Source organism: Psammomys obesus, unplaced genomic scaffold (genome assembly GCF_907164565.1).
Source record: "Psammomys obesus unplaced genomic scaffold, mPsaObe1.curated_primary_1811, whole genome shotgun sequence".
Lineage (NCBI taxonomy): Eukaryota > Metazoa > Chordata > Mammalia > Rodentia > Muridae > Psammomys > Psammomys obesus.
In genome coordinates this window covers 15,182,272-15,210,197 of record NW_026596057.1, presented here as the reverse complement: position 1 = coordinate 15,210,197, position 27,926 = coordinate 15,182,272, and the positions used below count along the sequence as shown (strand labels likewise).

The 27,926-nt window shown below is 42.7% G+C and overlaps 1 protein-coding gene across 1 annotated transcript in view; it reads right to left on the bottom strand.

The window, feature by feature from the left end:
• The window catches only part of Cacna1e (calcium voltage-gated channel subunit alpha1 E), a 314,504-nt gene that overhangs the window by 216,907 nt on the left and 69,671 nt on the right, over positions 1-27,926 (bottom strand). Inside the window, exons 4-6 of the mRNA XM_055624404.1 lie at positions 4,352-4,455; positions 3,349-3,501; positions 2,079-2,260 (exon numbers count right to left, since the gene is read on the bottom strand). Of these exons, the coding sequence (XP_055480379.1) occupies positions 2,079-2,260; positions 3,349-3,501; positions 4,352-4,455 (439 nt within the window). The remainder of the gene's footprint in view (positions 1-2,078; positions 2,261-3,348; positions 3,502-4,351; positions 4,456-27,926) is intronic.

Below are 27,926 nucleotides of genomic sequence, written 5' to 3'. Positions count from 1 at the left end.
CATGCATTTATCACATCGTGTAGGTGAGGCTACACATCTAACTGAAGTTCATCACTTTTAAAGCCCCACAAGTGACACCAGCCACTGCAGGGCCAGTGCTATAACTTCATGAGGTTCCTGGCTAATCTTAGTTACACGGCCTCAAGACAACCTCCACATCTCAAATGGGAAGTAACTTCCTCACCATGCTTGTCTCTTCCTCCCTGCTGCCTCCCATGGCTAATAAGAATCCCAGAGCATCATCAGGAGTTTACACATCACAGTACTCTAGGACTTGCTGAGCATCGCCTGGTTCTGGAAACCTCTATCCTACCCTCTGGAACATTAGCACAACAGCCTGTGACTCTTTCCTGCTAAATTTCTCAGTTCTACCTTACTCATCCTGTATGGGAATAGATCCAAACTGGTTTAGTCATTTCCTGAAGTCTGTAAAACATAGGTGTCCGGACCTCCCATGGATACCAAAATCTGAGGTTTCTCAAGTCCCGTAAATGGCACAGTATTTGCATATAACTGTATCCAACTTTCCATTGCTTTAAATCATTTATCTGTTACTTAAAATGCCCAATATAATGCAAATGCTATGGAAATAACTGTACTGTAAAGTTCAGGAGATAGTGGCAAAGATAGAATTATCTATAGAAGTTCGGTATAGGTACTAACACCCTAGGCCTAATTACTTAAGCAATAAATTTTGCATCCATAACTGGTCGCATCCATAGATTGTAACCTAAGGATCAAGGAGGCTGACTGCAATGGTCAGACAGTTCCTAAGCTGGATAAGCTTACATGGATAAGCCACATACAATCTTTGTTCTCTGGGCATCAGGTTTGGTTGAGTCTCTTCCTAAAATACAGCTTTTCCTCTCCCTTGTCCTCCCAAAGACTGCTTTCTATGCAAGTCACGCTGTGCCCACCTGATGAGTTTTGTGCATGTGGGATCAGATTAACAAAATTAAAAGAAGAACAGAGAAAAGCAGTGAGCACCTTGAGTTAAAAAGAGGTGAAGGGAGTGTGCATGAGTCAAATGATGACTCCGAAGGCATCTTCTTCAGCCAACAATGGCTGAAGGCAAAGACACAGAGGATACAGCCCTTCACAAGCCCTTTCCCAGGTTGCTCTGCCCTCTCTGGCTCCTTACATTCCATGCCCATCAAAAGATAAACCTCCCCCCAATGCTCATTATTGAACTTGCACTCTGTACCATGCTGTGGGTGAACGTACTAAAACCAGACTCTGGAAGGCAGAAGGGACATCACCGTCACTTTGTTTAATTTCTGTCTCCTTGCTGGAATGCCGGGCATCCCTGTCAGGCAGCTGGACAGCTTTGTCTCAGACAGCGACTCAGAGCTTCCCCAAGCCTGACCATGTGAATCACCGAGGGCTCTGGTGATTCATAGCTCACCAATTAGACATAGCCACCCAAAGTCGGAGTCTCCAGGGCAGGAGCCTAGGAACTTGAATTTTCGGAGAGCATTCTAATGAGTCTCGCAATTAACCATGCTTTCTCTGGGCATGTAATGCAGTGGTTTATGACAGTGGCTTAATATTAAAATCAGCTAGGAAGCTTTCAAAAATGTCAATGACAGGCCTTTACCCCTAGACATTCCTACTTAATTGGCCTGGAGAGAAGCCCAGGCAGTATAATTTTTAAAGCTCCCAGCTGACTCTAATGGGCCGCTGGGGTCGGAAACCACTATAACAGCTTTCCAATCTGACGGTGAGCCCTTTGGGGACAGTAACCGAGAACCTTACACCTATTAGAACGCCTCACTATGCCCCACTACCATGTGGATCCAAAACCTTCCACAGCAAGGCAATCTGATTTAACCTGTTCATTCACCCACTGACAGAATGACAGACTATAATCTACCAGCTTCAATAAGATACTTACAGACTTCCACTCAGCCAAAAAAGCCAAAGATTGGGGTGGGGGATGACCCGCTAGACTCTTCTAAGTTCTAAAGTTGAATATAGACAACCCCAACTCTTCTCCAGCCCTTCCTGTTCCAGAGGAACCAAAAGAGCACCAGAATTCCACCCTATCCTCCCCACCCCCACCCCACCAGCTCACTCACATTGTACAGCACAGTGGTCCACCCTTCCATGGTGATGCACTGGAAGACAGTCAGCACAGCAAAAAGGATGTTGTCAAACTGGGTGATCCCGTCATTGGGGCCGATCCAGTCCTTACATTCATAACCAGCCGGGCAGCCCTGCACACCACACGGGTGGGGAGGATCAAATCCCTCTAGAATACCTGCAGATATATTTGGAGAGTGGAAGACAAACCACATGGTACTTAGCATGAACTGGAAACTCATCCAGGAAGCCTCAAGCAATTCTCTGCCGGGGTCAGAAGCTTCCCCTCTTGCCTCAGGCCCTCTCCCACACTGGGATCCCTCCACCCCTCCGTTCACACCCATGTGCAACTCAAATGCTTCTAAAAACTCTCCGTCTTCTTCAGACCCTTCTGACCCGAAGCTCTAGTTTGGCCTGTACTGCCATGGAAATTCACAGGGCTGGTTCCCACAGAAAGCACTGGATACAATGGCAAAATCTTACTGATTTTCCAAACCCCAGGCATCAGGATGAACCTTGGATCTCCCTGGGGTTCTCGGGTGCAGTTGTAAACCAATGGCTGTTTTATTTTCTTTACTCTTTGCTTGTGGGGCATATATTTATTGGTTTTAAACTAAAGTAAAAATCGTTTGGAGATTCTTTCCATAAAAGCCTGGTGCTTATTTAGGATTCTTTAACTTGTCCTTCATTCCCTCTGATCTCTTCCCTGACATTCTTCCTAGAGTATACTACTTAGCACGTGAAGAACAAATACGACACATATATTTGAGAATTGGGGTTTTGTGTATCCCACAATTTTCAAGGCACAATTGGTAAGCCAACTGCACAGTTTCCTCAGTTCTTCACAAAGAGGGTGGACAAGTGTAAGATGGAGCATAGAATGGAACTCTCTTTGCAGATCCACCAGGACCCCTATCTGATTCTGGTCTTCGGGGTCCCACTGGTTTATGGATCAAAGATATTCTGTGAAGTATTTATTCAGATCAATGGCTTTTGGTGTGTGTTCTAAATCCCTCTATAGATAGGGGATCTGAGACCACCTATTTGAACCCTTCCAACTCCAAACAAGGCAGTGTTTTACAATGTAACTGTCAAGCAGCTCTTTAAGCTGGTTGTACCTCAAAAGGCTACAGACCAGGAAGTTTTTAATTCTAGAGTTGGGATAAGAGTATACTTTTTCAGCAAGGCTCTAAATGCCCTATATGATGCTCATGACCAAAGGAGAGAAAAGGATGGAAAACAGAAGACAGAAAATAATGACCTTACCTGAATTGTTCATGAAGCATGCTCGATGTAACTTGCCACTGTAAAACTCCAAGCCAATGATGGCGAACATGAGGATGGCAAAGAAGAGCAGAAGGCCAATCTGCAGAAGAGGCACCATGGCCTTCATGATGGATTTCAACACAATCTGCAGGCCTAGAGAGAGGGAAGAGAATGAACCAGAGGCCTCATGTGTTGCCTCCTGACAAGATGGCCTTGTTTACTCTCTCCTAGTCTTCCATGCAAAAAGAACCATTAATCCTGAGATAATAGCTGCTATTCATGACGAGAATTACCAAGACAAGTCAAACTGAAGACTGTCAACACCGATGTCCCTTTTTCTCCTTTTCTTCCTCCTCACCATTCCCTGAGCAGCTGCCTACATATTACCCTCCCCTGCTTCCTCCATGATAATGTATAGATTTTTTAATGTACATTTCTTAATGTACAGAATAGATTCATTAGACTGTGTTTGCTGCTCAAAGAAAATTAAGCCAATCCCTGACAGTATACAAATCCTACAAAATAGGGACAAAATTAGGCCTTTCTACTACTAGTTCTCAGATACAGCTCTCCACCCACTGGAATGGGAGCACAGCACTCACTAACAAACCAGTAGCCGTTCACAACACATAGAGTTTTTCAACATCAAGAAACTGAAACACTTATTTCGGCAGATAAAACACACACATATAATGATTACAATTATATTAAAATGCATAGGGAAAATGAATAAAAATACATCAAATTAACATTTCCAAGTTATACAATAAGGAATGTTCTTCATTCACTTTCCTGTTGTTTTCCTTTCCTGTTTTTTTAAAGCATCCATTGTTATTTAAATATGAGAATATGTTAAATTTAGAAGTACTATGCTATGCCCAGTTGTTGCATGTCCATGGGCTTCCTCCCAGAAAGAACTCTTTCTTGTCTACCCTGCATTGTCTCGTACCCTGGATCCAACTGAGGATACTAGCCAATCAGAAAGAAGAAAGTGGGTGCTCACTAGGTATTCCTGACACGAGCTTTAAGGGCCTCAGGACACGCACAGCCCGGAGGGTCCGCAGATCCACATGGGTGTTGAAGTGGGTTCCCGCGGTGGCCAGGATGCTGTGGACGGAGACACAAGAGAATCAAGGTTACCACGGCCTGTCTGTTCCCTCCTGCTTCATGGGGAGTCAGAGCTATAGCAGGCTCTGCCTGGAAAGTACACAAAGCTGGTGCCAGCTGTATGTGGGCGCACCTGAGCCCGGGTGAATCACCAGTGGCATTGAGTGGAATTAAATATAGTCAGAAGGGTTTCACTTTGCAAAGGAAAAGTTACCTCCACCCTGGAGCCTTAGTCCCAAATTCTGAGCAGAACACATGGACTCCAACTAAGACCTGAACCAAACCTGGTCTCTCAATTTCCTCTCTATCCCTTGCAAAATTCTTTCCCTTCCTTTCATGCAACCAGGCCCTTATGTTTTGTTTGTTTGTTTGTTTTTTGGTTTTTTGTTTTGTTTTGTTTTTTATTTCCAAGTCGAATATTCCTGTTCTCTTTAGGGAATTTTTCTAGATTAACTTCAGTAAAGAAGTAACTTACTATCCTCCTCCTGACACTCAGAATTTTTACCAAATAAATAAATTACACTGACATGCATTACTGGGAGCTATGTCTGTGGTCATTATACATTATTAATAGGTCTTATAATTGCCTCCAAACATTCTTTGACCTGCACTGGGTTTCCTTGCTTTCATTTTTCTACCTTGTACAGTCACACCCAGAAACACACATGTACTCACATCCACAAGAAGACTATTAGATTGTGCAGAGCAAGTATTAATGAGACAATGTGTTGCCTATCACCTAATAACCAAGAAGGTACTTTGTGGGACCAAGGGCACACATGTATTTGTGAGTGGTAGAGCAGATGACTAAGTGTTAGAAGAATTAGGTTTAAGTCTTGGCCCAAAGAACTATGTACTTGATACAAATGACTCAACCTCTAGGTGCCTATTTTTTTTCTTTTTCATCTATAAAATAGAGGAGTACAATGACCTAGTTTTAGATATAAAGACCTCTCTGGGCCAGGCATGGCAGTGCGTGCCTATAATGACCGCACTTGCAAAGCAGAGCCAAGAGGACTGCACGTTCAAGCCCAGAAAAAGCTACTCAGTGAAATACTATCTCAAAAAAAAGTGTACTGGAAACTATAAAGTGCATAATTGACATTGTTTCTGACACAAAGATCAATAATATTGATTTTAAAATTTGCTAGCTTATTCTTTGTTTTGTGAGATAATACCTCTTATCCCTTATAACTTCTCTAAGATTAGCCCCTCTATTCAGAAGCATTGGGAAATGAGTCATTTGGAAAACTGCATAGTTAGCAAGAAGGGCTGATTTAACTATTCTTAAACCTCTCTGAAAGATTTCAGATGCAGGCAAAGAGAACCATATGAAAGGCCTGATGGCTCTAGGAAGCAGATGCAAGATCAACAGGTACTGAGAATTCCAATGTAGGACGACATAGTCCCAGAGAGATGTCTGTGCACACGAAGCTCAAGCACCCAACCAGCTGCCCCAGAGTAGCAGAGTGATCCCAACGTCAGCAGTGTTCAAGCACTTAACACTGCAACAGCTCACGTTAGGACACAGAGAGGATGCTAACACTGGATTACATTATTGGCATGAGTGGTGAAGACTGCTTTCGTCTTTAGGATCTTATACTTTGGACTAGGGGAGATGGCTCAGTATGTAAACTATTCACATTGCCAATACAAGAACCTGAGCTCCAATCCCCAGAACTCACATTAAAAAGCACATCTGTGAGACCAGTGATTGTGAGATGGGAGGCAGAATGTACATGGATTCCTGAAAGCCCAGGGTCAGCCAGCCTGTCTCAAACAGAGAGTAGAACACGTCTTAGGACCAATACATGAAAGCTGTCCTCTGACTTCCACACACAAACACCATGAAAGCTGGTACCCACACACATGAACAACACACACTCATACACACACACAAATAAACATACAGTAAATAAACAAAGCACTCCAACTCTCATAAAGAACTTGTGAGAAGCAAGCCTTTTAAGTGTTCCCCATCTTTTTTGACCCCAGCTCCCACAACATCACCTGAAAAGAAGAGGACACAGAGAGTGGAATCTCAGACACTAAGCATGAATCTAGCTTACAGTCAGAAGGGCACATTGGGAAGGGGATGGTATAATTTCTAGAGAGGAAAAAAAAAAAAACAAAGAGAAGTGTAGAAAATAGAAACTAAAAAATATGACAGAATAGACAAAAGGGAAAAGAAAAAAAGAGAAAGAGAAAGAAACTTCAAGGATATGTGAGGGAAAACAGGGCCATTGTTCTGCTTCCCCCTTGAACAAAGGCTGGACCCAATATGAGTCTCCTGTGTTGTCCAGGTGTGAGACTCCCCTTCCCTGTCTCTCACAAACACAGTGTGTGGAAATCTGCTCGGCTCAGAAACTAGAGTTCTGTTTCCTAGGATACCCAGGTACTCAGATGTTCTTTCACATCATACAAAGAGCTGCTGGAAGTGAAAATTTCCTCCACAGGCCTGAGTATGACAGGTATGCTTTGGAACAGGGAGGCAGAGGCAGAAGACAACGTTAAAAGAGGGCACAAACACACAATGACGAATGTGGTAGGAAGACAGGAAAATGAGACTCCAAGGGAAGCAGCTAAGAATGCAGAGATGCTGGCAAGGAGGAAAATAAGAAATAAAAGCTAATGGAGAAGCACGTGTCAGGGGCTCATGAAGGCAGGCTCACACAGGAAAGGGTATACAAGCAAAACTAACATGAAAGGCGGAGGAAACAATCTTATCACAAGGGGCTCACATGCCAGCCATAAGACACATTCACACTTTGGCCATCAAAATGTGCTCTTGACTGAATCCGTCTCACACTTCTAACAACCAATCAGGCCATCACACAGCCCATGTCTTCAAGCTTTCTTGTTCCTTAGAAATTTCTTTTTTTCTTCCAGTGCAGGAAGATGATCAATAGAACCTTTAAAATATACATAGCCACTGGCTGCTTCTTAATTTCTATTGTTCACAAAGTCCTTGAGGTCAGGAGCTACAGCTTGGCTCCCCGGACCACCTGTCAAAATCAGAAGCAATGGATCCACAGAGGGCCAAGTTAATTGAGAAAAGGGGCCGTGCTCTGGGTTCCCATTAAACCCTGTACCTATCTCCACATCACCACATCACAGAGGAGTTTGACATTCTCATCCGCTCCTCTCCAGGCATGAGCCACCTAACAGAGTCATCTGTGCCCCGCAAAGAATCAACTGTATCCTCAAACTTACCCTCATAGCTACTAAACAGATGCTTGATGGTTTGATCCTAATCTTTGCTGACAAAAAAAAATAATGAATTTGCACAGATCAGTAACTGATAGAGGCCAAAGGTATTCTCAGACTTCCTGATGAGAAGATCAGAAAAGCAAATCTGGGATGCTACTCATACACAGGTATATTTGAGCATCTAAAAACCCATCCTCCAACATCTAAATTTTGATGAGGACCTTATAATATACTCCTAAGACTATGTACCCAAGCAGGACCCCAAATGACAGGATGTCCTACATAGGGATGATAGAGGAAAAGGAGATGAAGATAAAAGGCTAGAAGCTTCCTCCACACCAAAACCTAAGCGTTGATGTACATACAGCTCAACACAGCTCTATCAAATCTAATGCAGGAAGGCAGGGGGAAAGAGAGATAGGAAATAGTTCTTGATGCTCAATCCAGTGAAAGCCATCACATAGAAGAAATAATACAGCACGCCATGAGGAGTCAACAGAGATGCTTAGGAAACACGGGGGTGACAAATACCGAATATTTACTCTCTGCTAGCATTTTCAAATGTTATGTCATTAAATCATTAAAAAAATCACCCAACAAGACTGTTGTCTACATTTCATTTCTGAGGAAACCAGACTCAGAGAAAAGTTAAGTGGTTTAAAGAAAGCCGGTTCCCTTATGACATTTAAGTCAGTCCCACCCCATTGTGCCACGATGCTGTGTGACGTTTGCTTTGAACTGCTCAGCAACACTATTCCAGAGTGTTGCCCGGTGTCACAGTGTTCTGTCTCTGAACACACAAATGGATTTGATGCCTTTAATCCCAAGGCCACAAGACCCCAACTGAATTGTCACTGGTCCTTTTTAGGACCATCAGAATCCTCTATGTACCATGACTATAAGGTTGCCTTAATGGCAGGTAGTGTCTGTTGCAATATTTATACATAAACTTGGAGACACACACACATCACAAATTCTGAGGAAGGCCACCAAGGACAAGTTCAATTCCGAGTTAATAAAAGCCTAAGCTCTCTGCTGTCCTAAGAGCCTTACATATGTATGCACAGGCTTTGTTTTCTATTTCTTTTTCCCTCATAGGCATTGAGCTTTCTGTATGTGGTGGAAAATCTGTATAGATGTGTATTTAATTCTTACTATCTCCCACAGCAGAAGGCAGACGACCAGAAATACACACAGAGTCCAGTTTAGTAATTGCTTCGGGCTGGCTGTCACAGCTCACCCCCTCCTCTAATATTTTTGTTTTCGGTTGTCAGCGGTTAAGAAGGCTGTGAGTGAAGGTTGATCTGATCCTGGTGATGGAACAGAGTCTTTCTAGTCATGGCAACTATTGTGGCACAGAAGAAAAGAAGGTTGAAGTGATGACCTAGACTATTAGGACTTAACCATCTTTCCCAAATCAGTCACCTACATACCTTCAGTGCTAGATTCCTTTTGACCTCAGGGACTTTCCTTAGCTTCCTTGCCAATCCAGGTCAATCGTCTCTTTTTACAGACCTCTTCTACTGTTCACTTCCATGTCTGAAAATACCCTGCAGCAGTGAGCTTATGTTTAGAATTGCCAGATAAAATATAGGTTGCACAGTGAAGTCTGAGTTTCATATAAAGAACAGAAATAGTTTTTAGTACAACTAAATAAGTTGAGTGCAGTTTTTTTTTTTTTTAATAATGTGTGGAATATTCATTCTTTATCTAAAATCTGGCATTTAAACCAAACCGTGGTGTGAATGTGAAATGCCCTCTCTCCCCTCTCCCCATACACTCGTGTGTTTGAACAGCTGGTTCTTAGCTAGTGTCACTGTTTGGAGAGGGTGTAGGGACTTTTGGAGGTGGAGCATCATTGGAGGAAGTGGGTTGCTGGAGGCAGGGCTCGGGGTTTGATAGCCTGACCCTACTTCCTGGCCACTGCCTGTTTGCTGATGACAGATGTAGTGTGATCATCTATCTGGCATTTCCGCCACCATGCCTTTCCCACCGTGACGACCTGTGTTCCTTCTTAAACTATAAGGTGAAATAAACCTTCTCTCTTAAGTAACTTCTTGTTAGGTACTGGGTCACAGTAATGAGGAAAGTAACTAATAGAACCCCGAGCAGCTTACATTTCTATTTGCTAAGTCTAGATATTATACTTAGGTTGTGTTTAAGTTTGGATCTGAAATTCCTTCCAGGCCTGTGTGTTAAAAGGCTTGGACCCTATCTCTTAGAAATACTAGGCAGAGCCACTGGGAGATCCAAGGACTTCAAAGCAGGTTGTAGAACCTGGGTCTCTTTCCTTTTTAACTTACAATTCACCATGAAATGAACATCTTGTTCCACCATGCATATATGTAGGTGTACACACACACACACACACACACACACACACACACGCACGCACTATAGTCTCATTCAATGCCCAGAAGTAATGAGTCCACCTGATCATAGCTCAATTGGGAGCCAGAAATTACTGTGTAAAGATCTCTATTGTTAGTTGTTGTCCGACCTTCAGTAAATTTGCAAATTCTCTTTGGAGAATAGTCAGAAGCTAGGGGTCTTTAACAGTAGGCCTAGGCTTCCCACCCAACCTCTAAAAATTACCTGTGTGCTTCTGCCCATATAGACAACAAGAAGAGCATTTGCTTTTGAAGGGCATGCTTTTCAGAAGAGGCTGACTACTTTTGGTAAAAGGTGTCAAGTGTTTAAGCAGCCCATATGATGAGGACATCAGAACTCAGGAAGGAATCTAACTCAAGTTGGATGTTCAGCCCAGTTGAGCCGGGTTACTATCACTGTGGACAGTCCACATGGCTCACAGTTTGGGTCCATTTAGAAGTATTCTATGATCCAAGACAGAATCATTGGTTCCTTCATTTCTCATAGTGTTGTGCCTCTAAAAGTCACCAACTTTTACCATGCCTTTCAATGAAAGTCCATGTCTTGCATTCACCTCTTGCTCTCTAGCCTCCCTCCTGCTAGGACCACCTCTTTTTTTGTCTTATCTTCCCTATAGAAACAAGATATTTCTGGCCTCATATCTTAGTCAACATTGCAGACTTCGGCCTTGGGAAAGGAGTGAAGCACACACACTTTCCGACCAAACAAGCTACTCTCAATTCTAATTCCGCCATAAGTCTGCAAGCTTATGTAATTGCCACTTGAAGATACAATGTTCTTGCATGGGAAATGGTGTTGTTAGGAAGGTTACGGACTGTAAAAGCTAATGCGTGTAAACTTTATTTACATAGTACTGATTTGCCGCATTGATTCTTGGTCATAAGCAATGGAAATAAAATGTACCTGTCTTAAAGGTAAAACACTTTTAGACTATCCTATCCCCACCAAACAGGTATGACATGTTTTGAGAACATATAAGGAGAACAAATAATTGCAAGAATATCAAAAGACTCGTCTAAGAAAGCCAGAAAGCAGGGATCTCAGTGTGCTAGGGGTGCCAGGTCCTATTCTAAGGAACCTAATGAATGTCATCCAATGTGATTAAAATAGCTCTACTCGAGGTTAAAGATCTTGATATGGAGAAATTGTTCTGGAATATACAATGGTCTATAAATGCAAAGGTACCTCTAAGAATATGGCAGAGGAAGACTTGTCCAGGGACAAGATGACAATTGAAGAACAGAAGCAAGATGCTATCCATGCTGTTAGTTTTGAAGATGGAGAAAGGTCTTAAAGAACAGGAGGAATGCAGCTCCAGAAGCTGGAGAAGATGAAGAAATGGATTCTCTCCTTAAGCAGGATGGCCCAGTGAACACAATCAAGCTGCGCTCAGATAACATTTTACCATTTCCGAGGTCCTTTAAGAATGCAGGCAATGCTCTTTGATCACCTCCCCCTGAGGGGGGAGCAGCCTTACTGGGCCACAGAAGATAATGCAGCCACTCCTGATGAAATCTGATAGACTAGGATCAGAAGGAAGGAGAGGAAGACCTCCCCTATCAGTGGACTTGGGGAGGGGCATGTGTGGAGAAGGGCAAGGGAAGGTGAAATTAGGAGGGGAGGAGGGAGGGGCTTATGGGGGGGATACAAAGTAAATAAAGTATAATTAATAAAAACTAAAATAAAATATCAAAACAAAAAACAATGCAGGCAAAGTAGACTCCCCACAGGGAGAGAAGAGCCATATAAATAAGAAAATAAACAATTTTAAAAACCGGTGTCTACTAACTACAGCCTGACTCATGCAGGGCATCTGACAAACTGATATTGCAGATAAGAAAGAGAAAGACCCTTATCAGTTTCCTTGTCTATAAAATTAGGGGACCATGAAGAAAGGCTTCTCAGGCCCCTTCTGGATCTGAGACTTGAGTCCTAACCTGTCCCAGTGGCACTGCCCTCCACAGCTCCCAACCAAGCTCAGTATCCTGAGAACTATTCAACACTGAGCCCTCAGCTTCTCAGTCCCCAAATCGTAAGCACAAGTCTGATTGTTATACACCAGGCATGCACGGTTCACATGTCTTTGAAAAGAAGCCTAATGAATGATAAATAGTTGGGTCCTTGTAACTCAATCGAGAGCCAGCTCCTCTATGGCAGGAGCTGTTTTTCTGTTTCCAACCACTATATGCCCTTTCTCTAGGAATAGGAACAGTGGGGCCTAAGACCCTCTCGATTTAAGGGTCATGAACATTAATACAGTCTCTCTGGAGCAGAAAGGCTAGACTCATACATTGGATATGTGTCTATGTGCCCATGGCACTTATTTAATAATCAGAGACCCAAACCAAGGGCACTTTAACCACACATGTAAATCATTATGATCCATCAGAAATACATTGAATTACATGTAATGCTATGCTCTTCATTTTCTTTAAATACATTATGGGAAGTATGATTTGATTTGGGAATCAATTTCTAGAGAACTTATTTCATTTTATTGTTTTAAAAAAGAAGACAGAAAGAAGGCCCCATTTATTAAAATTTTCACATAGGGACTATTCAAAAGAAAAAAAATCAACTTGAACAAAATTTATTAGAGGGAAGTCAAGAAGTCTGAGAATGAGAACGGCATCTCACTACACAATTCACTGTCCCAGGAAGAAGCCTCCTCCTCCTTCCCACTGGCTATGCTGTAGTCCTTTGATGCCACTTGGGTTAGCTCCATCACAAAGCCCAAGACCCACACTGTAGTCACATGAGGCCTACAGAACACACACACTGGCACATTCTCAGAAGGGCCAAGATGGAAGAGGTCACTGTCCTCATGACACGTAATGTGAGATCGTTATAGTAAGTAGGAAGGTCAAAGGTGACCTATGAGTAGGGAAGAGAAAACGAGGATGGAAGAAGTCATCCAACATAAGAAGAGGCATACAGAGAAGGAGCAGCAAGCAGGACAGGAGATCAGCATGTCGAAGACATTAGAACATGGTGAGTCAAGGGGCATGGAGAATGATGAATGACTCTGCAGAACTCGAAAACCTCACTGATAAGGGAAACCTCATGGGATGTCTTGGTTTGGATGGAGCCTGACAGTGTTCCAACAGCTTTGGCAGACAGTCTTAAACATAGTAGTAGGACATCAGCTAGTCACAAAACCACTCTGTGTTCAAAAGAGTCTTCCTGCTTGAAGGTATGTCACTTTCTCTTTAACCCCACTTTCTCTTTATAGCCAGGCATTGGCCTTGGACCTGAATTACTGTTCTTGTAGGAGGACCCTCCTTGTGATCATGCATTGCACTGGGTTCCAGACTTGCTAGACCTAGATCAAGTTTAACAAGCTGTCCATTGTCATAGGCAGCAATTGGTTTAGGAATGGCCAGCTGACAGAACTCATGCCACTGATCTATAAAGGAAAAAAATACTCTTCAGGACTTCACTTGACTTATATTGTAGAACGAAGTAAAAGCATAGGATACACATTGGTAATTTTTTCAGACCTTTTTGATCACAGCTAAGTAAAAAGTGTATTTTTAGGAGCAGTGTATTTTAGAAGTATCATGTAAAAACAAGATGACATACAATAATATTTACTCTATATGTGACAGACTTGCATTTTTCTCTTCAAGACTTCCCTTTGTATACTTAATGCAAACAAGTTCATTTCATGACTCTCTAGTAAAAGTGACCCACAGTAGCCCTAACCAGCTACCCCCGCCACCTACACACACTATTCTCTTTAAGGATACCTCTCTGAAAAGGTCAGCTGGACCAATGTGAGTGGCTGATTTAACAGAACCATGAAACCTTCTTGATGTTTCTCCCAATCAAAAACAGCTTGCATTGAAAGGCTTTACTGCAATGGTCCAAGATCTAGAGACACAGCATTATAGAAAGAAATTTATTCTCCCCCTTCAGGTCCCTAAAGTGAAATGGAGAGTCTGAATGACAAAACACAGAAAAGTACACACACACACACACACACACACACACACACACACACACATCACACACGAGCAAACTATCATCATAGAATGGTATCTCTTTCTGGTTTGGTTTTGTGATTTTTGTTTTTTTCTATTTCTTTATCTGTCCCACAGAAAATAAATGACAGCCAGGAGGGAAGATGAAAAAGGCAGGTAGGTAGGTCAGTTTGCTTTTTCCATTAAGAAAAGTCCATGCCACTTACAGGAGGGAACAAGTGCCTCTGACTTTAACAACAATGGAAAACCACTTATGGAGTAGAAAATGTGGTTCCCAAGTTAAATTTCAAAGGAAACTTAGTGGGTAACAGTAAAATATACCTTTGATGAAAAAGAAAAGCCATAGCATAAATCTTCTCCTTTCCTCGCCCATCAAAAGAAAGCTCAACAGTCAAAACCATGTCATACAGAAAAGGTTGTGCTGACATCTGGAGACAGACCACTCTTGGTTGTGAACAGCTGACCTTTGCACTGTAGGACATTTAGCACCATCCCTGCTAAATGGTAGCCACTACCTAATGGCAGCAGCCCTCCTTTCACCAGCCACAACAAAATGTTTAGAAATATTGACAAATATCTACCAGGAAGCAAAGTCACCCAGGGAGGAGAACAACTGAGCAGAGAGAACTCTGATAATCCTTATGAGTATGAGAAAATCCTAATAGCTAACCAAAGGCATCTGTTTCCCACAAAGCCCACAGGGAGGAAATACATACTCTGACTAATCAGAAATGAGAGGTTACTTGTAAAGTTCCAGCCAAAAATTTAACTCAGAAGGAGCATCAACTTTGATGAAAAAAATAAAATGTCCCACTGTCTTTAAATGCCTTAAAATGCCCTAAATACCTCTTGTGGGGTGCAAAAAGCTGGACCTACTAAGAAAGAGGCATTCTTCAATGCTAGAAAAGTACAAAGAATGTTTGTTTGCCGAACTTATCGTAAGAGAAATAGGAATCAAGGTCCTACCAATGGTCCTGGCTTCTGTATTCTGGAGGATAAAGTATTCACTCAGACCCAGAAAATGAAAATGCAAAAGAGGAATGACCCTAATCGGCACGCAAGTCCCAGAAAGGATGACAAAGACAAAAGGAAAGTTGTCTCATTGCTTCATGTTTTCACCAACATCACCCATTTTAGTGCCACGATCTCCTTTTCTAAGTTTGAGATTTAATGCTGAGAGAGAGAGAGAGAGAGAGAGAGAGAGAGACACAGAGAGACTGCCTAGACCAAGGTCACTGCAATAGCAAATGATTAAATTGAGACTCAAACCCACGCATTTGGAATCTTAACTTTGGTGCTTTTGGTAGCTACAAGAGATAATGGTAACAAAAGATAATGGTAACAGCTAGAAACATATCCCAAAGGTACACATATGTGATAAATGTTCTCTAGGATGGCTTTGGAGCTGCCTCTCTGAAGGGCCTGTGGTGCCCTGTAATTTTAACATCATATGGAGGTGACCAGAATGGTTCTTCAGAGAGCCGACAATGTAGGAGAATGGCCATGGAGTGAAATCCCACAATATAAAAACTTGCTAACATAAATGCATGTTCTTTGGGTTGTCTTTCTAGTGTTGGTAAGAGAGTTCTATTGATCCCCCATCTACATACTTTCTGTCACAAGGGTCCCCTCCAGTCCTGGTACAAGCACTTGTGATATGGCTAACCAGGCACAGAGTACAATTCAGGCAAAAATGAAAGCTTGGCTAATAATAATCCATGTGGAAGCCATGTCCTCAACACTGGCTTTGTTAGATGTACTAGTAAACACCAAAGTCAGACTCTCGGGGCTCGCTCTACAGCCCAACACAGGCCCTGAGTGCTGCTACCTTCTGCTGCATGGCCAGAAACTTTTCTACCAAAAGTTTCTACCAAATCCCTCTTCAGGTCTTCCTCAGACTGTTACATTCTCATGGAATATTGTTGGCCACAGTAGGTTGAGAAGCAAGTCGTTCCTTCCCTGGGATATTGGGGAAGTAGAGCTCAGCTATCACTTCTGAAGCAGCTAAAGCCATAAAGCAAATAGCTCAGAGCTATAGTCAGCCATGTTCTCAGTAACAAAGCCAAGCTGGCTTCAGTGAGAGAGAGCACAGCTGATCCCAAAGAGGAAAGAAGAAATGCACACAAAACCCCAAAAGATTTCTGTGGGAATTGAGCTTGTGCTTGCAGTTCATAGGGTCCCAGCTACTTCCTGGTCTTTCTGTAACATGGTAGTTCTGTGAGGCACACCCTTCCTGCTCAAAACAGTCCAAGGTGGATTCCCATCACCGTGATATCACAATAACTGTTCATATTTTCTGTCTAGATAACACCACCTGGGGAAGAAACCAAAGTCAAAGTTGGTATAACTGGTTGAGCCAGATCTACAAGAGCCAGCAGGCCCATAAGGCAACAAAGAGAAATGCAGAACCATGTCCTGTCATGGAGCTAATATGCTGGTTACAGAATGTGTAAGCTTTTGTCTTGATGTTAACTTACCAAGTGGCTGGGTTCCTAAGATACTGAAATAATGCTCCCTCTTTAACAGCCAAGAGACTCAAGACTTACATTCATTCATGACTATAAGGAGTGTCAGAAAGCCCTCCTCTCAAACCATCACCCCACCCCTGAGGAAGATCAACTCTGCTGCTGCCATGCAGGTACAGGTGATATGAAGACCAAGTGAAGACTATCAAACAGTTTCATGGTTCCCATGACCTTCAACCAGATAGGTACCACCATCTCCATTTCACATGCTGACCCAAGAAATTCTTCAAGGTGGTGAGAAAACACGCTAAAAAAAAAAAAAAAAAAAAAAAAAAAAAAAAAAAAAAAAAAAAAAAAGTCTACCTTTTCACAGTACAGTGAGGTATACTGTTCTTTTTTCTTCCCCATATGGAAAATTCTTGGCTTAAAGAATTTGAATTTATAAAAGCTTTTCAAACCAATGACTCTTTCCAACAAATCATAGATCCATAAATTTTAGAAAAATATGTTTGTCCATTGTTCTTCATTCCTGGTTCTGCTTACAGTGTCTGAGAGATTGATCTGAGTACCTGGTATATGCCACTTTTCTTCCAGTATTACAAGTACTTGGGGGGTGGGGAACTAGATAGAATTTCTCAGAGTTGCAGAGAAGCCAAACCCATAATTACAGGTTTGATGAAGAGGCGGCCATAAACCTACTGTAAAATACCAACTTGTCTTCAAAACCCCAAATGAACCAGAGCCATTTGTCAGAGAAAACAAAATGCTTTTTACTTTTTAGAGTCATTAAGCCAAAATTCATTCAAGCAGTTCTGAGTCATATCACATCCCATACCACCTATTTGGAATATAATAAAAATAGCAGCAATTTTAATAATTAAAAAGAATTGTTGTCTCTATACAGGAACTGCTTGTTACCCAAATCTATTTGATAGTGACATGTAAGCACAAACAATGTAAGTGGCTTTAATTGTATTATCATAGTGAAAAAATAAAGTGCTGAGCTGTTAGAGAAATCCACAGGTTATGTAGGTGCACATCTCAGTGACATGGCCATTTTCTTTTTTCACTTTTTAAAAACTTATTTATATTTTTATAAATTACAGTTTATTCACTTTGTATCCCCACTGTAGCCCCCTCCCTCATCTGCTCCCAATCCTACCCTCCCTCATCTCCTCCCATGCCCCTCCCCAAGTCCACTGATAGGGGAGTTCATCCTCCCCTTTCCTCTGACCCTAGCCTATCAGGTCCCATCAGGACTGGCTGCATTGTCTTCCTCTGTGGCCTGGTAAGGCTGCTCCCCCATCAAAGGGAGGTAATCAAAGAGCCAGCCACTGAGTTCATGTCAGTGACAGTTTCTGTTCCCATTACTAAGGAACCCACTTGGACACTGAGCTGTCATGGGCTACATCTGTGAGGGGCTCTAGAGGTTCTAGGTTATCTCCATACATGGTCCTTGGTTGGAGTATCAGTCTCAGAAAAGACCCCTATGCCCAGAATTTTTTGATCTATTACCCTCATTGTGGAGCTCTTGTCCCCTCCAGGTCTTCCTATCTCCCCCTTCTTTCATAAGATTCCCTGCACTCTGAAATACTACTCAGCAATTAGAAAGAATGAAATCATGAAATTTGTAGGCAAATGGTGGGAACTAGAAAAGATCATCCTTAGTTAGGTATCCCAGAAGCAGAAAGACACACATGGTATATACTCAGTTATGTGGATATTAGACATATAATATAGGAAAAACACCTAAAGAAGCTAAGCAAAGAAGAGGATCCTAAGTAAGATGATCAATCCTCATGCAGAAAGACAAAGGGGAGAGACATCAGAAGAGGGAGAAAACAGGCACAGGACAGGAGCCTACCACAGGGAGCCTCTGAATGACTCTACCCAGCAGGGTATCAAAGCAGATGCTGAGACTCATAGACATGGCCATTTTCTAAGAGAGAACTCTAAAGATACAGTACACTCATTAATTATGGAGTCTAGACCAGAACAACTGCTGCCCCTCACAGCAGTCATGGCACTAGTGCCCAAGTTTAAACTAATGACAAAGACTTCTCTCTTCTGCTCTAAAGATATTTTTACCTTGCTAGCTATGCAAAGTAGACGTAGCCTCTGAGCATGAAAGAAACCAGGCTGAGCCCAATTAATATTTTATGAAAAAAAAAAAGATGACTGGCAATCCTAATACTAAGCTTCACATACTCTGCAGTGAGACTGTAGATAGCCATGGCAAGTTTCCTGTATCATTATAATTTTTTAAAGGTTATTTTATTTATTTTTACTTTACGTGCATGAGTGTTTCGTTTGCTCCATGTATGTAAGCACACCACCTGCATGGGTGATGTCCACAGTGGTCAGAAGAGGGCATCAGATGCCCAGGGAACTAGAATTACAGATGCTTGTGAACTACCATCTGAGTGTTGAAAAATGAGCCCAATCCTCTCTGCAAGAGCAGCAAATACTCTTGACCACCGAGCCATCTCTCCATTGCTTTTTTGTATCAGTCTAACATCTCAAAGGGCAAGATGTAGAAAATTCACAAAAATAAGTTATAGACTGCTTAGTTATTGCATTTTAAATTTTCTATAGCCAAAGAAATTCAAATTAAAACAGCACAGTAACCGGCATGCCTATCACACTGCTACTACTGGAAGGTTAATAAATTGGTACTATCACTTCACAAACTATAGAACAATGCACACTTTAGGAAGGATGCTGAAGGTGTCTCTGACCCAACTGTTTTAGATTATTTGAAGTACACACTGCAAAATGAAGGCAAGTTTTAGGTAAAATGGTTCTTATATAATGTTGTTTATATATGTTTTACATATGTATAAATATCTATAGCTAAATATAGATATATTAAATATCTATAGCTAAAGTATAGATATTTAAGCAGTATCTATAATTAGAAATGATCTAAAAGTCACCCACAACTAAAGAAAAAAAAAACTAATTAAAATGGACTAAAGTAGTGAAAAGTCGACTCAATACAGAAAGGCATAAATAGCGAAGAAGCACATGAAAGATACATTTCAAATCATTAGGGAAACATAAGCGGCATCCAAAACAGTGGTGGCTGTATGCTATTAGCGGGCTGAACCAAAAGCTCAACAAACAATCCAAAGCCTGACAGTGCTGAACACTATGAAGAATGGGAGAACCAGAAACAACTGGAAATCAGACATTCTGAAGAAAATGCAAAAGGGCAGAGCCATTTGGCAAACAGCCGAACTATTCTTTACGGAGTTATACACATGCTGACCAATGCACTCTGCAACCAACAGTTTTCTGTCACATGCCTACCTGTAACTACCCAGACTGCACACAATCCAAACAGCTCTCAATTGGTAAACCAATCAATTGTGACACAACTTGCTTGTCCTCAGAACTGAGCATTGGGCAGCAATAAAAAGAAGTGAGTGCTGGTGTGCGGGCCAGGCAGGGGTACATCTCGAGAGGATTGTGTCACAGTCTGAAGGCTGTGCTCTGACTTCATTGAAATGGAAAATCTTTATCTAGAAAGAAGAACAGTCCAGTAGCTTCTCAGGCACCAGGGGTTGGAAAAATGGACTAGAAAGAGGCTCTGGGTGATTGAGGGGTACAGAAATAGTCTACTGCCAAAATATATGCAGTTGTATTTCCAAAAAAAAAAAAAAGGATAGATTTTGCTGTATGCAAGTAACCCTATCTTAAAAGAGGATCAGTCCTTAGGTTGGTTTCTAATTGAGGTAAAATATTCAGAGCACAAAATTTACAATTTTGAACACATTCAGGTAGTTCTATAGCATTAAAGACATGTGTGCACATTATATATATGTGTGTGTATAATAATATATATATATATATATATATATATATATATATACATACATACATTATAACCACAACCCCCACTCATTCCCAGGACTTTTTCATCTTCCACAAATGAGATCCTATGCCCACTAAACCAGTCACTCTCCTGTCCTGCCAGCTTCTGGCAGCCATCTTCTACTTTCTGTCTCCAAATTCAACTACTCTAAGTACATGATGTGAGTTAAATCACACAGCATTTGTCCTTCTGTCTCCTTCATGTCACTCAGCATGACATCTTCAAGGTCCATCCATGTTATAGTGTGTGCTAGGACTGCCTCCCTTTCTATATATTTAATATATGTGTCTGTTGTTTTCTCATCAGTCCCTCGGTCACATTTGGTTTGCTTTTACCTTTTTGATATTGTGCAGAGTGCTACTATGAGTGTGCAAAATCTGTGCTGATCCTTGCTTTTAATCCCATTGGACAATAGGATCACAAAATGGAAAGGCTTAATCAAATGGTAAATTCTACACTGAATTTTTAAAGGAACCATATATCAGTTTCCTATTAAGCAGAATACTATGTAGCTTTAAAAATGTTATTGCTAGGAACTAGAGAGATGGCTTAGTAGTTAAGAGCACTTTCTTTTTTTAATTTTTATTAATTAATTACTCTTTATTCACTTTGTATCCCCCATAAACCCCTTCCTCCTCCCCTCCTAATCCCACCTTCCCTCCCCCTTCTTCACACATGCCCCTCCCCAAGGCCACTGATAGGGGAGGTCCCCCTCTTCTTCCTTATGATCTTAGTCTATCAGATCTCATCAGGAGTGGCTGCATTGTCATCTTCTGTGGCCTGGTAAGGCTGCTCCCCCTTCAGGCCTGATCAAAGAGCAGGCCAATCAGTTTATGTCAGAGGCAGTCCCTGTTCCCATTACTATGGAACCTACTTGGACACTGAACTGCCATGGGCTACATCTGTGCAGGGGTTCTAGGTTATCTCCATGCATGGTCCTTGGTTGGAGTATTAGTCTCTGGAAAGACCCCTGCGTTCAAATTTTCTGGTTCTGTTGCTCTCCTTGTGGAGTTCCTGTCCTCTCCAGATCTTACTATTTCCCACTTCTTTCATAAGATTTGCACTCTGCCCACAGTTGGCCATAAGTCTCAGCACCTACTTTGATAGTCTGCAGGGCAGAGCCTTTCAGAGGCCCTCTGTGGCAGGTTCCTAATTTGTTTCCTGTTTTCTTCTTCTGATGTCCATCCTCTTTATCTTTCAGGATAGGGATTGAGCATTTTAGTCAGGGTCCTCCCTCTTGATTAGAGCACAAGGACATCATCATCAAAACAAAATGACAGCCTACAGATTGGGAAAGAATCTTCACCAACCCTTTATCTGACAAAGGGCTAATATCCAGTATATATAAAGAACTAAAGACGCTGAAAAGCAACAAACCACGTAATCCACTTAAAAAATGGGGAACAGAGCTAAACAAAGAATTCTCGATAGAGGAATATTGAATGGCAGAGAAACACTTAAAGAAATGTTCAACCTCATTAGCCATCAGGGAAATGCAAATCAAAATGACCCTGAGATTTCACCTTACACCCATCAGAATGGTCAAGATAAAAAACTCAAGTGACAACACATGCTGGAGAGGTTGTGGAGAAAGGGGAACCCTCCTCCATTGCTAGTAGGAATGTAAACTTGTACAACCAAGAGCACTTTCTGTTCTCTCAGAAGACCCAGGCTTGGGTCCCAGTACCTACGTGGTGGCTCACAACCATCCATAACTCCAGTTCCGGAGTACAGGGCTCTCTTCAGGCCTCTAAGGGTACACATGGCAAGCAAAACATGCATACACATAAAATAAAAATTTTAATCACCTTAATTTAAAAAATGTCATGTCTATATAACATTTAATAACATGGAAAATGGTACATAAAGCCTTATAGAAGATAATCAGTATAATTTCAAAGGGTAAATATTTCACTTGCAATATAAATTCTACAATGTGAAGTATATACAAAAGGAAAGGACTTGAAGGAAATTCTCTAGTGGAAACACTTATCTTTAGGCAGTGAGGTGGTGATCACCTGGTCAGCATCCCCCTTTTTCTAGATGCTTTTCTTGGTTTCAGTTACTTAAGTTTTGGAAATATTAAATGAAAAATTGCAGAAATAAAACTATAAATTTTAAAGAGATATGCCATTCTAAGTAGATAATAAAGTCTCAAACTACTTCCCTCTGTCCCCATCAGAGTACGGCACATCCCTTTCCGGCATATTCACCGTGAGTGTGCCACCTGCCCACTAGTTCCTCGGTGGCTGTCTCCATCATCATGTTGAACGACTGGCTACTTCAGTGTGCTTGACAATGGCCCCAAAATACAAAGGTAGTGATTCGAAAATCTGGGTACATAAGAGAGAAACATTACTCTGCTCCTCTAAGCGAAAAGATGAAACATAGCAAGACACTCCGAGAGAGAGGGGGGTTACATTCCCATGAGTTTTTCTCTGTGTTGCTGTTAATTATCATTGCCCATCACTTGTAAAGTTTTATCATCCATATGCACACATATGGAGAAGCAGTAAACATATGGCTTGGCAGGCTCAGGTACCCGCTAAAGACCTTGAACATATTCCCAGTGGACAAGGAGTACTGCTATTTCTTTATGCCCATTTGTATTTTCCAGGTTTTGTTATAAGAATATATTTCTTCAATGATCAGAATAATTATAATCTCACAAATGACAGTGTAATTCATGTAAAAGACACTCACACCTGTAATCCCCACGATCAGGAAGCTGAAGTAGGAATAGTGCTGGCTGCTATGAGTTCAAGGCCAGCCTGGGCTTCACAGTGAAACTTAGACTCAAATAATTGTAAATAAATAAAAAGTAAGGTCAGTGTTGCCTGCAGTAGCACCTTAAATGTCTGCAAGTCACAGATATAAGGAAGCAACTCTACGTGATTTTTCCAGCAGCCACGCTATACATGCCAGGCCTCTGTTTTTTAACTCTGGTGCTCTGGGTTGGCATAGCTCTTCCTTGTGTCCCCAGGCATACTTTTGTACCATTCTCTCTGCTCTGGCCAGCTCCTGGCTGTGCTTCACATCCTCAGCCTACGGTCACCTGGCTGCCCTTCCAACTCTATGGAAAACAAAACAAAACAAAACAAAACAAAACAAAACAAAACAAAACAAAAAAATAACTTACTGAAAGTACTCAGTGGCCTCCGGGTCCCGAGAGCCAAGGTGTGTTTTTTGGTATTCATATTGTAATGCAGGCTGAGCATACCTAGTCCAAACACCTGAAATCCAAAATGTGCTGAAAGCTGGCGTTAGTGAAGGTGGACATGGCAGATGCCACACCTCACCTCATGTGACAGGTGTCAGTCAGAATGCAGGCACAGTAAACAAACGGCATAAAATCTCCTTCAGACTATATGCATAGGGTGGATGCAGATGACAAACTGGTTGTGCCTTAAGACTTGGGCTCCATCCCCAAAAGATCTTGACACATACATGCACGCATACATACATGCATGCATACATGCAGATGTTCCAAAATTTTGGAAAATTTCTAAAGTCCAAAATACTTTTGGTCCCAAGCATGTCCTATAAGGGTTATACTCACCCTGCTTCACAGTGTTGGATTTGAAGCCCTCATCTTCCCTTCTGAATGTCCCTTCCTAGCTAATAACCCCTCCCTTAAAAGTAATATCCCCTAAGATTTCATAAGTGGCCCTCCCCGATCTCATTTTCAACTCACATTCTCTCCCTTAGGGACCTCGATCCTCCCACTCTCCTTGAGTGCAAAACCTCCTGTTTCTTCTGGCATACATAGGGAATTTATCCACTCTCCAGTAGCCTCCAACAGTACCTTGCAGGGCCTCTAGCGAATGGGCATCTTACAGAGCAGACCTTCTCTTTCTTCTCCTCTTAAGCTCTCAGTACATACCCCAGGCTAGCCCCGAGCTATAACCATATATTCCAAGATAGCCTCTTCATTTCTCTATCCCCACAACCACTGCCCTCCCTGATTTTCACAGGAATGCCTCCGGTTTCTCTCTACCCCTCTGCTCCTTCATCCTGGGCTGCAGACCATTCCCTTAGCCATCTCTCCAACCTCCAAGTCTGACCTGGAGCTTCCCGATTGAAATCTTTCCTGCTCTCCCAACTAACAGCAGGAATGTCCTGATGTTCTGGCCCCACCTAGTCTCCCAGGTTTTATCATGCTTGCTCCACATCACCCTCTAGCCAAGGAACCGAGCTCCTCATAGTTCATTGCTCTTGTGTGCAGTTTGCATCATCACCTCTGGGAGGCAGTTCCTCCCAAACCACCTCCTCCAGGAAGCTCCCATAGACTATACTTCCCCAAATCTTCTCTCTTATAGTCAGATTTCTTATCTGTTTTCTATTAGATAGTTCTTTCAGGGGAAAGTTTGTGCCTGGTTTCCAGTTTAATCTAGAGTAAGGTACTTCCATGCAGTAAATATGCAATAAACGATAAGAAAGAAGGAACAAATAAACTCTAAGTTGGACATAATTTTGAGAGACATTGAGCTCAACCTATAGGACTCTGTCAAATATCCCAGGCTAAGCTCCTTCCAGCCTCTGGTCAGACCCTTGCAGGAACTGGCACCTACCCCAAGAACCTGGAGTTCCCGTTCTTCATATGCCTTCAAAGTTGGTCTTGGAGGCACCCCAGACTGTCTTTTGCTCTTAGAACTGTTGTATCCTCCAAATCTGCTTTCATCCCACTCTGAATTTCTCTGTAAATCATTCTTTGGACAAACCCCAGCTATTCTTGGATGACTGTCTAGACCCACTCCCTTTTGCTGTTTCAAAGATGTGACAGTTTCTCAACCGCTGCACAGGCAACGTGACCAGGACTGAATTTAGAAGTAGCCAGTCTGAATCTTCATCTGGGACACTGGTCGCTGGTCGCAGCATGTCAGAGAGTGTGTGTCCCTATGAGTCTATCTCACTCATTAATTTTCCCTAAGTCCTGTTCCCCCAAGCCCTGGGAACACCAGAGACTCTCCAGTACATCTCCAACAAAGGAACCATGTAAGAAAAGCTGTGCCTTAGAAGGCTGCTGAAGTGGCTGAGAAAGTGGATGGTTAGAAAGAGATGGCTCACCAGGACAACAAGTGAGATGATCTGTGACAGCCCTGCTCCAAGGAAGCAAGGCTCTGAACTTGAGTCTTGAGTTTTCTAACTGCAGAGTATAAAAGAAGTATATTGTCAAGCTGGGCGCAGCGGCACACACCTGCAATCCTAGCACTCAGGGAGGCAGGGGCAGGTGGATCTCTATGAGTTCGAGGCCAGCCTGGTCCAGGACAGCCAAGGCTACACGAAGAAAGCCCTATCTTGGGAAAACAAAAGGTGGCCACAGTAAGTGGCTGGTGTCTTTCCACAGGAAAGCAAACTTAAGAAAAACCAAGAGGCGCTACAGAGTCAACAGGCCTCTTCTGCAGCCCTTTCCTAGTGACCTAGAACATCAGGGGCCTCCCCTACCCTGAACCTTTTGAGCAGGCTCATGACCAGGCACTCCCTGCTGGCACCATCAGAGACACCCTGCTGGCAGTCAGGAGGTTAAGCCTTCCAGAAGCCAACACTGGAGTGGCAGGGAGGAAGGCATTGAGGTCTCTGACTCCAAATACTGTCCAAAATGTCAGGCAGACACTCCCCTGAGCCTTGCTTAAAACCCCTTCTCCTGGCTCAATATGGGGGGGCACACCTCAGCTTCCTGCTCTGACACCACATGATGCTCACACCTGCTGATCTCACCTTCGATGACATATTTAAATGAAATGGGAGGGGTGCTCAGAAGTCTGTGTGAACTCTAAGAAAGGCTGTGAACTAGCTAATTACCCCTGGTTCTCCTAAACCTGCGTTTTACACCTCTTTGTAACAGCAGCTGCAGCTGCACCAAGGAAAAGGAACTCATCTGAATCTGAAGATTTTTAGCATCTCATTGCCTCCATATGACCACGCTGCCCGCTGCCCCACCCCCACCCCCCATGGCTCCCAGCCCCAACAACTGGTCCATGTACTCTAGGAAGATTCTCTGTTTAAGAGGAGCTGTCCTTGGGCAAAAAGACCCTGGTGGGCATTTTGGAAAGGGAACAATCTCAGAGCAGCCCCCAGAGGCTCTCTGATCATGACAAGTCTGGGAAAGATGGACCAGTGATTTCTGCCCTTGCCCCTCTGCCTTCCACTCACTGGGGCCTTCTCTGAGTCCCCTGCATCTCTTTCAAAGCACTGCAGTTACAGGAAGGCTACCTAGGCTCCCCCAGTCTATAACCACAACTACACAGTTCTGCCGCCCCAGTCTTCCTTCTCTTTGGCCATATCCTCAGAGTGAAGGAAGACATATGGACACAGCCCTGACCCACCACCACCAGGGAAAGTAGCTGGAGAGCTGAGCACACCTCCATTACTCCAAAGCCCGTAGCTCATGCAGGCCCGTGTTTCCACTGTTATTAAGAATCGTTTCTTTAGACTGAGTTGAGAGGGTGAGGACTGGAGGAGCTGTTCTGAGCTTCTGAACAAAGCTGAAGAAAGGGTCTGTGTTGCCCAGACCTGCAGGAGACACAGTGAAGGCGAAAGATTTCTCTGCCTTGCTCATCAGTCATCCTCTGCAGGCACAGGTCACTGTATTAACACAAGTGTGTTCCATTTCCTGTCTCCTTAGATCTTCTGATAGCAGACCACATGCTCTAAGAGCCAAGACCCAGGACAGTCCTAAGTGGCTCCTGACTTTGAGACCATGTGAGTCCTGGCCCATGCCTTCAAGGCCTCATGTTTTCCCAGGGAAAACAAGGAACCGCTGGAGTCACAGCAGAAACAGCTGGGGCTTTTTTGTTTTGTTTTTCTGATTTTATTTTTCCTGTGCAGCTTCCTTCCCATGTAAATCTAGAGGAAACTGCAGGTGGCACTAGAGTAGCCTGTTTCAGGCCAAGGAAGGGTAGAGAAAAAATAAAATATAAGAAGCAAATGAAACTCAGTCCCTGCCCTCCAGGCTGGTCATGGCTAGCTTGTTTAAGATTTCCTATTGATGGCGGCCCATCAATACCTCAGGATGGGAGAAATGGGACAAGGCAAGGGGGTCCTCCTGGAAGTCCCTGCCTTCCTCATTGATCTCATCGAGTGGATGATGGCAGAAATCCCTTCCCAGCTTTGGTGGCCAACATTCAGTCACTGTTCTGACTGTCTCATAAATATTAAAAATCATTTAAAGGGATAAGTCCATTTTGGCTAAAAGTGAAATCCCAATAAGAAAGAATAAAGCGAAGTACCTGAGAGCTTTACATAGTAACAGTGGCTCAAGGATTTCTGAACTTGGAAGCTGGAGAAGCAGTTTTCCATGTCCACTGTCCATGTGGCAATTTCCCCACCTCCCTGCTCACCATCCAGAGATGTTGTGCATGGGGAGGAGACTAAAGCTCAGGTATTTTCATGGTTTAACATTGGCTGTGTAGACAACTTCTACAGCAGGATTGGGCTTGAACCTACTCTCCTCCCAAATTCAGTGTTCCTGTAGACAGACTGTTCAAACAGGCAGCCCGGGAAACCTGAGAAATTGTTTTGATTTCAGAAAAAAAAAAAAAAAAA